General features: G+C 34.3%; 1 protein-coding gene across 1 annotated transcript; it reads left to right on the forward strand.

The window, feature by feature from the left end:
* The first annotated feature begins 5117 nt into the window (after positions 1–5117).
* Positions 5118–15553, forward strand: LOC135081750 (lipopolysaccharide-induced tumor necrosis factor-alpha factor homolog). The gene is made up of 5 exons (XM_063976538.1): positions 5118–5228; positions 12543–12600; positions 13166–13222; positions 14460–14590; positions 15061–15553. The coding sequence occupies exons 2-5, from the start codon at positions 12550–12552 to the stop codon at positions 15155–15157; spliced, it is 336 nt and encodes a 111-aa protein (XP_063832608.1). The 5' UTR covers positions 5118–5228; positions 12543–12549; the 3' UTR covers positions 15158–15553.
* The last annotated feature ends 184 nt before the right edge of the window (positions 15554–15737 follow it).

Raw genomic sequence — 15737 nt, forward strand, 5'->3', positions numbered from 1 at the left:
GTCCCCTATTTCGGGATAAGGTTTTATGCATACAGTTAGGATATTTTAATAATGATTAAGGGTTTAATAAATTTAAAAACGATAATAAAAATTTACAATAAAATAATTATGTGAAATTGACGATATTACTTACCTGAAATATTCATAAGAAATAATGTGTCTAGTATAATATTTTGATTTGTTAATTCTAACAATATGTGAAAATATTTATATAATCATTAGAAATATAGAGGGGGGGGACTTAACCCCCCCCCCCCCTCGTACCCATAAAATTTTGATAAATATTTATATAACCATTAGAAATGTGGGGGGACTTACCCCCCCCCCCCCTTCGAACCCATAAAATTTTAATCCCACCCCTGGAGCTGTTTCAAGTGAGGGTAGCGCCCCCCCCCCCCCCTCTGAAAATAACCCCAGATACGCCAATGACTCATAATAAAAGTTAGTAATTAATTAATTTCTTAGGTAGGTAAGTATTAAAAACTAAAAAATATGTCGATTTCTTTGATGGTGTGTGTCATAAAAGTACCTAACACCATACATTTATATATCACGAACTTGGAAAAAAGTAACAATAATACGGTTCCTTGTTTCGTGATACTGATTATTCCAAATTCCCCAGGTAAAATTCATGGATTATTGTCAAAATGTGTCAATTAACTATTATCTATCCCATATACAATACAAATAAACAAAGATAAATAAAACAAATCGAAATAAAACCAAAATTATGCTGGTACTACTTATGCTAATTTATCTTAAAATTGGTCATATATGTGAACTTCAAACTCGTGTCATATAAATTCTAGTGAACGAAACATATACCGAATTTAGGTCACGAGAAACTTAAATAAATGCATTATTTGTTTCATAACTTACATTTAAATTATCATAAATAATTATTTAAAAACCAAGCATCAAAATGTTATCCATAATATCCTTGAATCGGTAGTGTCACGAAATAGGGGACACACGAAAAATAATATGTACGCTATTTCGTGAGTCAATTAATCGCAATTTTAAAGGAATTCTACGTTTTCATATAACTTTTTTCTAAGTCAAATCAATTGTCAAGGAACACATGAAACCACTATTACAAGTTTTATTTAAATGGACGTTCCTTCGCCTTTTTATAAGCTTAAGAAGTTGGAGCGCTAACCTTACGGTGAGAGCAACCTTTGCAAGCCGCACGGCTGTTTTTGGCTCTCTGAGAGTTTGAAGCTTCGTATTACTCTCATTTTTGGCGCCACAATGCTGGTACTTGGTTTTTTAGATAGCTTAAATAATAGAGTTTTTGCAGTAATGAAGAATTTTTATAAATAATATTCCATTTGCTTATTATTTGAGCTAGAAAAAAAACTTACGAACTTACGTACTATCACGAACTAGTAGCCGTTTACCTTAGGCTAGGCGCAGACCATCGATTTTTCGTCGGCCGATAGTTAAGTCGGGCTGTTTTATCAATATGGAGATGTATGAAAGTGCGCACATTACACCGATTTGGTATCGGCCGATTCTTCATACAAATTAAAATCGGGCCCAACTATCGGACATCTAAAAGTCGGTGGTTCCAGGCCTAGGCTAATTCTTAAAACACAAGCATCTTTACACTTTGATACTTTCCAGCGGATTTACCATCGAGCTGGGCGCGGCGCTGACGGTGCTTGTGGCCAGCAAGGCGGGGTTGCCGGTGTCCACCACGCACTGCAAGGTCGGCTCCGTGGTCTGCGTCGGCTACTTCTCCGAAAAGGCTGTTGACTGGAGTCTGTTCAGGTGAGGTCCATCACTCATTGTCTTCATCTTAGGTAAGTAAGTGGCGACCACGGGCTGGAAGACGTAGCGTAGGCAGGCCTCCTACTAGGTGGACCGACGATCTGGTAAAGGTCGCGGGAAAAGCCTGGATGCGGGCAGCGCAGGACCGTTCATTATGGAAAACCTTGGGCCTTTAGCCAAATGAAATAAATCGTCATTTGGCTGAAACGAACGAAGTAAGCTTAGGCGCAGATCATCGGAATTTAGTCGGCCGATAGTTAATGGGTCCGATTCTAATTTGTATAAAGAATCTGACGATACCAAATCGGTGCAATGTGCGCACTTTCATACATGTCAGTATGGACATAAGTATGGTATAAAAGTGCGCACATTGGATCGGCCGATTCTTCACACAAATTAGAATCGGGACAAACTTTCGGCCGACTAAAAGTCTGTAGTCTCCGGAGAGTCTAATAAATACAGGGTGACTGACTTGTAATGAGTGAACATCTTGTAAGGGATTATAGTACAGCAGACACAAGCATAGGTCAACCATATTACGTAGATTACGCAAAAAATGTGATCTTAATTTGAATCAAACAATCCTAACAGTTTCCAAAAACTTTTCAATTCTCGAGAACTGCAAGGTCCGAACTGTCATTTAAGTCAGGGTTCATAAAGAATACCGAGAATACAGTTCATGAATCAGTGAACGTATTGGGGATTATTTTTAGAGGGAGTTACTATTCTCTCAACAAGAAGATCCTGAGTATGATCACTCAGACACTTAAAGTGGCGTGCAAACGTCTCAATGAGATCGGGAATCAGGAAATTACCACTTACTGCAAGGTTACCTTCATCGCCCTGGGTTCCACCATGTCGTACTTTCCATTTTCCATCAAATAGATACGAATTTATGTGAATAAGATAACTTATGGGTTAGTTAGTAGGTAGTTGACGGAACGGGCATGGTTGTGACACATAAGTAGAGATATTGTGACGATGTGTGCCTGTCTGTACTCTGTAGTTAGTTATGACTTTAATCATGATTGTTAAACATTTGATACAATAAAGACTTTCGTCACCGGCCCAATTTATTGATGGATCGATTGATCATTGATGTAATGGTACTTTGGTTCCAGGAACATAATATTTGCGTGGGTGGTGACGGTGCCAGCCGTGGCTGGTATGGCGGCCCTATCGATGTTGGCGTTGGAAGCTTTCGCTGTTTAGTGTAAGCAGCTGTTAATCATTCGCAAGCAGGGTAGTACAATTGTGTTTTGGCGCAAACGCATTTCACGTGTTTATTATTTATTTTTACAACGTTTAGCTCGACTTTAAGTTATCTTTACGTTGTTAATACTTTTAATTTTAATTAAATATGTATGTATTAGTCGGTATGTACGAGTAAGTTACAAGCAAATGTGATTATTTTTCATCAAATGATACTTAGTTATAATAAATATCCAAAGAGCCACGTACTTCACCATCATTAAATTAATCTCAAAGCGCTAAGGAGACGACACTTCTAATATGTATAACTATTTATTTATTTTCGGAATTTTGTGATAAACAATCAGGTGAATTTAGAAGCGATGCCAAACTTTGTGTTAGTTTTTTGTTTAAACACAATAATTGTTAACAACGTTAAAATGTTTTTAAAATAAGGAGAAAAATTTAGGACTGATATTGAATTGAATCTCCAAGACATTATTTTTGAAGCATTATTAGGAATTCAAAAGTCGTATGTGAAAACTTTGTTACATAAAGGTATTAATATTTTCCTATAGCAGGTACCTCCTTGTGAGTAACATGTAACATTCGTCGATGAATTGGAATATTAAAGCTTTCAAAATATTCCTCCTGGTTACATTCATCGCCTGTTACCAACGAGTCACACGGGAGTAACAATGTTACAATTAAATTGGAAAAAAAAGTCCCACTCAGTTACACCGTTACTTGTTAACCTCTATTTTCTTACAGTGAGCTTTAGATAACTTAATTATTTTACGATTTTAAATGTATTTATTTTGTACATTGTTTCTTTATAATGAAATCTCGTAATATCCTTGATATTAAATGTGTGACTGGATGGGATTTTTTTCCCAACGAGTACAGTGTTACACCTTTAGGTGTGACTCGTTGGGAATAAGCAACTATGTAGGTAGTTACCATGAAATTATAATGTCATTTTCCAAAAAATTACGAAAATTATTTTGTAAGTACAAATCTACCTTCATGTCATTTATCTTTCTATTTGCAACTATAATTACATATGTTGTTTTGGAATATTTATTTAGCTTTTATGTGAAACTGTGATGTAGTTTATATTTCTGACCAAAAATTCTTTGAATGTGCCATAGAAAATGTAATTAAGTTAATTTAGCTCAAAATCTGAATTTTGGCTATTCTAAAATCTAAATCACTAAGTAGGTAGGTGTTTAAGGTTTCGTCCAGACAAGTCGATTGATTGATGTAATTTCGTTGGAAGTAGTCGGTATCAGGTAAAATGTTCGATGTTAACTCTAATGTGCACGTTTAATTGGTAAAATTCACTAAAATGGCCTATTAGTTAAAATTAATAGAATGTGATCTGACCTTTTAGTACTTTTTAGCGAATATTTTCTATCTGGCATATCGACCAAATCAAACATAGATTGTACCTTAGCGTTTTTATGCTTTTATTTAGTACCTAAGATTGTACTTACCAGTTTAGTTTTGTACTCTACTAATGTACCTTTTATGTTTTTAAAGACACTATTCAACTTACGTAGAAACGAAATCAATTTACTACCTAATATTGTTGAATAAACATTGGATAGTTTGAATGTGTTTTAATTTAATTACCCCTAGAAGACAACTAGAAAGTTGATTAATGGGCCACACAGGGAAAGCGGATTTATTAGACTAATAACCTAATAATATTTGGTCATCAGATCAGTTGTTCTTTTAATTATAAAATCTTATATATTGATAGACACCTTCGTTTTGGTCATATAACATATGTTAGGAATGTAGATGATATTTTAACTAACATTAAATTCTAGTTGCATCATATTCATAAATGATAGAGTTAACAGTAACAAATACCTAATCGTTCTACCAAAAACCAGTTTTCAAGATCGGGTTTTTGAGATAATACGCATCAACAGTTAAATGTAATTAAAAATAACATTTTATCTCATTATTTTATCAGTTACAAAGAAAAGCAAAGCATGTTTTAATATTATGCATCTGCGTGGTATTTAAACTTAGATAGAGCTTTAAAGACCACGTTTAGTAGGTAATATAGCCGAAGGTGGCCGAACCCAAAGTCCCAAACAAACCGGACCGCTTTGTTTTGGTAGCCAGCTGCCGATCCGGCGCGTCTGCGGCTCACAGCACAGACACGCCATTCCACGTCGAGCTCTCGTTAGACGCACGCGTACTGCTCGCTTTCCGCAATCAAAACAGAGAAGACTTGGACAGAAAATAAGGTAAGAACTATTGACTTATTCTATACAATATTGTCTCCATCTCTAAAACGTCGAACAGTGAGTCAATCATCTGAGGATGATACCACGTAGGCTGGGTTCTACGAAAACGCCCGCATACTTCTGGCGATTTTGGTGGTGTGCTTTCAATCTTGTTTATTGACTTTGATACGTCAGTGCGCGTGTGTTGAGGATAAGTTTTCGAAAAATTAGATTCAGTCGACGAATACCATTCTACGTCGTGTTAGTGAAATATGTAGAGCTGATATTATGGCTGATATCGTGAAATATGATATGACAAGTGTTACTCTTTGATTGTACCTACTCGAAATTAAATAATGCATTCGATGCAAAAATGGCATACACAATGCACATGTTATATGAATCAACAAGTGGGGACAGATTTTTTTTACACAAAAAGGCTAATGTTATACGATTTAAATATTATTTAATTTTGTGAAGTGAGGATAATATCTCACAATTAGAAGTCGCATACCTACCTATTTATTTACTTGCCTATTTATTTAAATTTTGGACTACAAATCCATAAGAGATAAGTCTTGTATTTCTTTTAATTGACACGCTGACCTCTTTTAGAGATAGTGATTGGATAGCTCTAGTTTTTTGTGCATAACATTATACCCAGTAAACAAAGAAGCACTATATACGAATGGAACGAACTCCGTCAAACCCAGACGAACCATGTAGGTAACATTCGTTATAGCTAGATATTGATTCGCTAAAGTTGGCATACTTCCACAACGGTTTTATATGGAATGCCTATCTAGGTATAGCAGATCCAGATTCTAAAGGAAAACTAGCATTTTATTCTGGTATTTGAATAGATGGTAGGTACCTATTTTGACCAAAATTTTACAAATCAAATCGCGTCTGTCAAACGTTAGATATGTTAATGTCCAACTGTGACCGTGACCGAACCTACTTGGGCTGCTATTGAAAAACTTTGGCTAAAAATATTAAAGTTGCCGTCGGAATACAAATATTTTATCGTGTTCATGCACGAATTTTATTCAAACAATGCTTGTGGATTCGCCTATTGTTTTGGACATGGTTATAATCAGTTCTGACTGAACCCTTTTTTGTGGAAGGAAACAAGCATAACTATTTATTTTATATCTATGATTTAGGTTCTTCCCTATTGTGAAACGAAATCTAGATCTAAATTTACGTTTAGTGCAACAGCCGTGAAAATCTATTTTTGAGCCTAGAATCATGCTTGAGTTTTTACTCCATTCATTCGTACGCAATATAAGTCAAGTAGATTTACGTAATTGCAATTTAAATATGTATAACATGGTTTATGTAGATAATCGAAATACCAAGAAGAACGAGATAATTTCATGAATAATATTAGGAAAATCAAATATGCTGCCGGGAAATATCGAGCTGACTATAAAATACTAACCTAATAATTTTCATTAAATTACTATTAATGCATTCTATCTGTTGTTGGCGTTAACAAATTAAGGGTCATAAATATTATTCTGTACCTACTTGCTGTATGAGTTAATACAGCACAGCATGTCTAATAATCCTGAATACATACATGTTTTAATTAATGACGATGTGTAACAAAAGTTATAACACTTTGAAAACAAAACAATTGCTAATTGTCTTTGAATACCTAAATTAATTTGACCATTTCAATAGTCGACGACTTTGCGGTTGATAGCATGAGTCACGCTGAGTGCAATTAATTGTAATTAATTTGATAGTATTTTGTTTAATTTGGAAAATATTTTTTTCCGCACAGTGGCGATCACGTGATGAACCACGTTACTTCATTGGACCGTCAAATATCTGTTGTTAACTTGAAATAATATTAAATAAAACACTATTCAAGTCAAAACTCCGCTACTTAGACACATTTATTTATTTATTCATAGTTTATTTGTTTATAGTGCGTATTCCATAAATTTTCCTCAAAACTCTTGGTGATTATTATGACTAAGTAATTTAGCAAATTATTTTTAGCAGAGGCATGGTTGTTCTCAAAATTAGTAATATTAAAATACATATTTGATTTCGTTTGAGTGAAAATGTATCATATAACTTTTGAAATTTCATCTTGGCAGATTCTTAAGGCCGGGTAGCAGAGAAAATGGCGAAAATGAGGTTTTCATTTTTCATTTTTGAGGTACTAAACAGTAAAATTAAAGGCTAAGATTTTTATTGGGCATAGTTGAGGATATTTTCTAGGGCTATTAACGGATGGAAACACGATTTGATGAAGTTGACTCGATAGAATAAATTCCCAAAGTTACCTCTATTCGTTTTCTAATTATGGTTTTATTTTTAAAATAAGCGATTTGAGATTCTAAATCTTTTACTAAACTAAAGTTCAGAAATAACTTGAGGGCTTTTAACGGATGGAATTTTTATATTGCGTCTTATTTAGTTACTATGTTAAAAAATGTGGAAAAAATCGTCCATGACGGCTTGGACAATCTCAATCAGTCGCGCAGTGGCGCTTACGGAGGACGGACGCGTGTCAGTTTTTTGGACGTGACAGTTCGCGATTTGTCAATATTTTTGACAATGATGACTTTGACGAGTCACAGTATAATAATATCAGTGTTACTGGAGAAAGCTAAAATATTTGATAATTAAGAATTATCAATTTTGTCTACCTATTGAAATTTAAATCATTCGCATCCTTTTAAACGAAGACTCTACTTATGATACATAGTAAATTCCTTAAATATGAGACAAAACCAATGAGTTGAAATTACATATTAACCGCTTGAGTCCCAGACGGCATTCATTAATGTCATAACAATTGATTATCTATTATGTCTAGATTCGCGGGCCTTGAAGGATTAATAGTGCCTACATACAATCGTCTTACACCTATTAGAAGAGCACACTGATACAAATAAATAATAAAAAATTAGGTCAGTGGGTCAAAATATAGGGGCAGCTGCACGTCACTGAAAGACGATTCTGTTTACTCGGCATCTGCGCTGGAGAACATGAACCCTTGTTTACAGATGCAGATGTAAATGGAGTTATAACTGGAAAAATTTTACATGAAATGTTTAACAGAAATCAGTTAAAAGACACATACATGGAATACCAATAAGGTTGCGGAGGGAAAGCTACCTATTATAAACTAGCGGCCGCCCGCGACTTCGTTCGCGTGGACCTCGTTTTACCCCCGTTAGATATCATGTTGATAGATGGCGTTTCACGGCTTCCCCTGAATGAATATTTACGAACGTCATACAGTAGTTTGTCAAGCGCTGTAGATTTTAACCAATGACGATAGGTAGATGGCGCTTTTTACACGTCTTATTTATTTATTGAAATTTATTTGTCACATATCGACATAAGTTAGCCTATATGTTAATCTGGGTTATAAACAATAATACTGTTAAGTTTCAACAAAATCCGTTCAGTAGTTTTTGCGTGAAAGAGTAACAAACATGCAGACATCCAGACATCATGACATCCAAACTTTCGCCTTTATAATATTAGTAGGATAGGATATTTAACAATCCAAAATAATATTTACTATTTAGCATTTACTTACAGTAAATATTAGTTTAGATTGTGAAATAATTAAAATAAAAAAAGAATAAAACAAAATAGGGTTTCAAATTACCTATCTTTATCTAATTTATACAGTGTGTCCGGGCATGTAGTGATCAAACCTTAAGGGCGTAATCTATGGACAATTTTATCGATGAAAATACTTCAAATTTGGGGCTTGACCCATTTCTCGCAAAATTTCAAGGATTTAAGTTTTTAATTTTAAGTTTTCACCTCTTTCTTCAAAAATAAGTGATAGCGTGGGTAGCTTAACACTAATAAGTAAAAAATTTATATCATACGATAGCCAATAAAATTATCTAGTAGTAGAAGTAGAAAACAGATACAAGTTTCATACATTTTAAGGGAGTAAGAATGGATTTAATTAGAAAATAACATGACTTTTTTCACTTCTTTTTCAGTTATTTTCCAATACAAGAAAAACCAGATCGTTAAGGTATGTTTTATTTGCATTGTATTATTAGTATTTGAGCTATTCTACAAAACGAATGTAAATTTATCAGTCTACGTTTATTAGTTTTGACGTAATTGTTGAACAAAGATACCCCTTCCCAGCAGTTTCTATAGCGCACGCGACATGCGAAAATGCACTGCCTGAAAGAATCACACAACCTATTCCGATTACATACTAGCCGCCGACTTGTTATGCCGACTTAACCGATTATGCCCTTAAAGTTTGATCACTACAAGCCCGGACACATTGTATAGAGGTAAAGTTTGTGTGTTTGTATATTTGTTAAATTGTAAGGGGTAATCTCGGGATCTGCTGAACCTATTTTAACCCTATACTTGGCAAAGACGGTTTTGGTTAATGTTTGTGATTTAAACTATAAATATTGGATTTAGGACCAGTAAAGATCATGTAAAAAATACGAAAAAAAATCTTAGGTATGTAGTTTTGGAAATATAGTATGTATCTTTAAGTGCACATTGCCAGCTTTGTAGTAAATTAAAACATGGTTTATTTTTTAGTAGAAATTAGTTATTTAAATGAAAATTACTACAAAACCTTAAGCTATTCCCTAATTGAGAAATAAAAAATAAGTATCTTTCACAAAAAACTTAAAACAAAGTAAAAAAACCACTTCAAAGTTTGTAACGCCTTGCAAGTATAGCTGCATTTGGATGTATGAGAACCACTCCATCAGCGTCGTTGGAGTTCCTCCTGAACCTCAGACCCCTCTTATCATCCAGGAGAAGCAAATGCAGATAGGACACATGGAAATCCTGCAAGATTGATAAAAAAATACGAGGGGTATTGACGCCAACTGGTAACGAACTGTGTTCACGTCTTCGATTGAAGATAATTTGATACCTAACTTACAGTGGAAACGCAAGATAGCGGAAATGGATCTCTGGAACTCTCTGGGAAACTATGCAGCAGTCGAACTGGCTGAAATAATTCAATCACCAGTTTTATAACCAGAAGCATGCAGCAGCCTGGACAGGCTGCTCGCTTTTTGGGGTGATCTGGGTTGTTTGGAGTAGGAAGATCAGAGACCACCCAAGAGAATCAGGAGGCTAAATGCGGCTTCTAATTCATCAGCTGAAGTGTCACCGCTACTGACTTTCGACCTGATTCCAGATTTTGAAACCAGAAGCAGCATTTTGGGCGCCTGATTTTGTTGCTGCAGCACTAAGTTGTCCAAAAAACAACGATTCTTTAGTAAATGAATTAAAACTCACATCAGTATAATTTACAGCTTTTAATATTACTAACTAATAACTTTAATCCCTTTTTTATGCAATAGAATCTATAAAAAAAAACATAAAATAAAGTCAACGAGAACCTGGCAATGTCTCTTTAAAGATACATTCAAAATTGAAAGTAAATTATTACGTATCTGACAATGTGCATTTAGAGATACATTCGGACAATCCGCATCGTAGAAGAATAATTATACAAGTTTTGGGATGAAAAAACAGCACTATCATCAAGAAACATTTATTTACTATCCATATTTCTACAAATAATCACCAATATTCTTTAAAAAAAAACATCGAAAATAATAAAAATTATCAGCCGGTGCGTAGACGCCTGTCAACGGTCTGACATTTTTCATATTACTGTTAAATCTGTGCAGCCTGTAGCGATTCTATACTGTGTAACACAATCTGTAGTATTTGGGCTAACGTTATATTAAAAAAACATTTGAAAATAGTTTTTGGTTTTTCCCCTATATTTTTGTTTCGGTCAACGTATCTTTAAATGCACAATGCCAAGAAAAGGGTTAAAAAATCTTTCACCAATAGAAAGCCACATTATTTATCTGAGTGTAATAGGTTATATAAAAACCGAAAAATTGTACGCGGGCGAAGCGGCGGGCGGAAAGCTAGTTTATTTATAATTATGTAAGAGCATAATTATTAAAGTCGAAGTCAAACATTCTTTATTTGTGTGGACCTATATTAACGAGAGATGGAAGGAAGGTGTGTTCTTTGTATGACGTAGGCATCCGATTTTCTGAAATGGGGTCATGAAATGAAGGGGGTGAAAAAAGGGGGCAAAGTTTGTATGGGACAAAGTGATTCTTTGGTTCAATCTACTTGAAATTTTGCTTAACAATTCCTTAATATTATAATTCATGAAAAACGTGTAGAAGGGGTAGAAAGTTATTTTGGGAGTCATTTGCTTCGAAGTTGATATCAATACTAGATACTTACTGCTTTTGATTTAATTACTTTTTATTTTTACAAATGTTTGAAAACTCCATGTCAGATTGCAATCAATGTCAAGTGAAATCTCAAATTGAAATGTCTCAATCTCAATGAGGAGGCTCTGCATTTATTCCTAGAATTCCCCTAACACCGTCAAATTACCCTTTCGAATTCAAGACAGTGCAGTTTCCCATCAAAATCTGCTTCGTAATGACTATAAACAAAGTCAAACTCTAGCGACCTCTGCATAAACTCCCATGAGTGCTCAGAGCGGGTGCCTGCGGCAGGTAACCGCGTGTGATGCTCATAGTGATTTTCGACACAGAGCCCCGTACCTACATACGTTATATATAAATTATGGAAGACCCAGACCAATACAAACAAATATGTATGCAATTTTAGTATGTTATTTTTATTTATTAATAAACAAAAAGACTGAACAAAATTGATGCGTGTACTGATTAATGTAATTAACCACATGCAAAGTTTCGTGAATTGCAACAACTATAATTTATTATCCAAGCTCTAAATAATCGCTACTACGAGTAACTGATCATAAAATGTTTTTCCAATCGCTCAAGCTCCCGAGGATCTACCGATAGGTCGGGTGACGTAATCTTGAAATTCTTTTGGCCGGCGTGGAACTTCCGTAAGGTTGGGTGACGCCACGCCTCTTTGAACCGTGTTTACTTTGGCAGTTATATTTTATATTTATTCGATTCTAAAATATATTCCCAAAAATTCTGAAAGTTGTTTTAATAACTTGGATATTTTGATTTGTATTAGAAAGTGCTGTGAGTGTGACGCTTGAACGGAAGGAAGTCATCCTAACCTAACCAACTGCGTATTTCTATACTGTGTAGCCGCGAGAGCCCTTTGGCGCGCTGTCTTCGGCGAAGTATTGCGCGCGCAGATTTTGACAGCGCGAAATACCTACTTTAGCAGAAATACCAAGCCTTAAGTAACAAAAGAAAATTTCAATCTCAAACGAAATCAAATATTCGTTTCGTTTCAAATGAAGCCAATTAAACAAGTAGGTAATCCATATTCCGTAAGATGAAATAAAAGCAAAACCATTTGTTTTAGGAAAAATATGGACGACGACGGACTGCCCCTTTATCCTCAGGTTTACCCCAACGCCAAAGTAAGTTCTAATTTTCATTATCGATTTCCTTCTATAATATCGCGAACAAAAATTACCTATTTTTATTACACCTACATACATGCATGCAAATACATCATTATATTAATAATATTCCACTTGAGACTGTGTGTACTTTAACTCAAAACTTTTCAGTACTTGAGTTTTTATGATATCAATATGAAATTGAATTCCTTTTCCACTTAAAACTTAAAAAAATTATGTTGAGTGCCATACTCTACGTAGAAAATAAATGAATTCAACTTTATTTCATGAAACGATTTAAAACCATGTCCTACTGGTAAGAATGTGGGTAACGTTAACGTTGTTGAACTTGTAGTCACGTTGAATAATAGAGGTGATCCATTTTGTTTTATTTTACGGAATACGTAGGTTCAGTTTAGTTAAGGCATATTCAGGGAAAATTTAAGTCAAGAAAAGGTCTTTGGTTGACTGAAGAATGATGATAATGATATGACCAGGCGTTCTGTGATACCTTTACCACTACATTTATATACATCCGTTTCACGAAAAACCCGAAGCTCATAATAATTTCTTTTTGTTGCAGATGGAGCGTAAGGAACCAGTCCCTCAGATGGCACCGGCTGCAGTCCCACCAATGCAGGTCAGTAAATCAGTGTGTTTTTTTCTTGATCATAATGATTTAAATATATACCAATGTAAATACTACGTAATATTATGAAATACTAGCTTAGAAATATATTATAGCCTATATGTTACTGGGTTATAAACAAATATACTGTAAAGTTTAACCAAAATCCGTTTAGTAGTTTTTGCGTGAAAGAGTAACAAACATGAGTTTACATCCTGACATCCATACAAAATTTATTTATAATATTAGTAGGATAGTAGGAAGTAGGATTTATGAACAAATTGGGTATTAAAAATTCTGGATCTAACGTAGGACAGGATTGACGAGCAATAGTAATTTTATTAGATAGTGTATGTAATAATTGCATATACTTATGAATAAATAAGTTTCCATTTTAGTTGATAACAATGAGAGTTATCAAGTAGTTATGGTGATGCAAAAAGTCCCGGCGCACAAGGTTTGAAGTCATCGCTAAAAATAGTTTTTAAAACCCGATGTATACGCACTATAGTGAGCTGCATGCATAGGGACGTGTTCATTTGGCAGATTTTGAACTGTACAATAAGCGAATAAGGTTCAATATTATAATTTAACATTCATGTTAAAGTTGTACAGACGGCCAGGAAGTTTTGGTGATTGGTAACACTAGTACACTATCGTTTCAAGGAACTTACTCTGTTGAGTGAGTAGTTGATAGTACCGACTGTGTTGAGGTTTTTATTGTTCTAAAAATATCCCGTTGTTGGATTTTCTAAACCAGTCTGGCAGCATGCGTAATTAATTACGACTATAGTATACCTATTGCCCAAATCCTTTGACTCTGGATCTAAGGATTACCTAATAAATAAAAATTGAATTAAGTAATTTAATATCGAAAGTGTAGGCACGTGTAGGTAAATATGATTTATGCTCTGATGCACAAAGCCACATGCTGCATAGGCTCTTATCTAAACTTATAGTAAGATAACAACGGAACGTAAATATGTAAACAAGTCTCTTCATCCGTTAATTTAATTTTATTTATAAAATTACGCTATTTTATCTATAACATTTCATTACATCATCGCCATGTTTCTATAAATTATTTTGGTTTTAGTTTTTTCTATTACAACGATACATTTTATATTTTTGCCACATACAGGAGAATTTGGAAATACATACATACATAGGTACATACTCATGATTTTTCTCCGATTATTTGAAATTTTCGGGTAATACCTAATTTTAATACAATTTCTATTTTTGGCAGACTGGCCAGTTGCTAGGCCCAGAGAACACTGTCACAGTGTGTCAGTTCTGCAAAGCATCCATCAAGACTGCTGTCAAGTTCACCACGACGTCGCGCACACACATCGCCGCTGCACTTTGGGGCCTGTTATGGTATGTCACATCCATCTTCCGTTCGTGAAAGGTCTTATTTATGATATATCTTTGGGATATCTGGAATAGTTGAAGGCCTTATAATATCTTTCTAATGGAAAATCTCAGTCCATTCGTGTTTTTAGATCTAGGTGAACATACACAATATACCTCTTTCCTACTCAGGTATTAATTCCCGTACATATAGGTAAACTAAGACCCGATTTAATATACCTAACAGTTTTTGTCCTATGCTGAAAAGATTGTATATTTATTTTTTTAAAACACCTATCATAACAACTATTAGGAGTTTTTTTAAACTTTTATCTACTTTCTTTACGTAAAAGGACGCAAACTGGTTTGCGAATGACTCAATGGCGAACGATGCCAACACCTAGACATATCTATGCATTCGCAACACCAAAATAGTTGCCAAGGCTTTTTTAAATAGTGCGCTTTATTCAGGAAAATAATATTGATTTTTTTTTCAGTTGCCTCTGCTGCGTGCCATATGGAGCAGAGTCCGCGAAGAATTCGGACCACTACTGCCCCAACTGCCAGCGTTACCTCGGAACCTACGTCAAGTAGAAACAGGGTTTCTTAATACTTGAGCACTGTCTTCATCTCAAGTGCAAAGATAATCAACTGGATCGTTTATGCGCAAAATTATGATTAATTTGATTGACGTAAACGATTATTGCATTATCTTGAACAAAACGAAAATATAATCGTGGTTAATCAGAGTTTAAATATAAGTTTAATTACAAAAAGCATTTATTCATTGCAAATAAACATTTTGTGGTGCCTTTTTTATTTTAGTGTTACAAATATTATGATTTTTTTATATCTTTGAAACTATGAACATTATAAGAAAAACACAATTATAAAGTTTTGAAGCCATTTTTATAAGACTTATTTTGTACTGCGTTTTAACATCAAAATGTAAAAGATTGTGATAATTAAATAAACATACTTATTTTAAAACGTGTTCTTATATTTTTTACCTGTATCATGTGACATAATTATTTCAAATAAACTGGGGTACTTAATTTTGTTGACCTTAGTTGTTACAACCTCAGAAGAAAAAGAAGACTCTTTAATTACCTTCTCACGTAAGTATCGTGCGGGTTTACCCAAAATATAAGTTATATAGGAAATATACATATAA

This window comes from Ostrinia nubilalis, chromosome 2 (assembly GCF_963855985.1).
Source record: "Ostrinia nubilalis chromosome 2, ilOstNubi1.1, whole genome shotgun sequence".
NCBI lineage: Eukaryota > Metazoa > Arthropoda > Insecta > Lepidoptera > Crambidae > Ostrinia > Ostrinia nubilalis.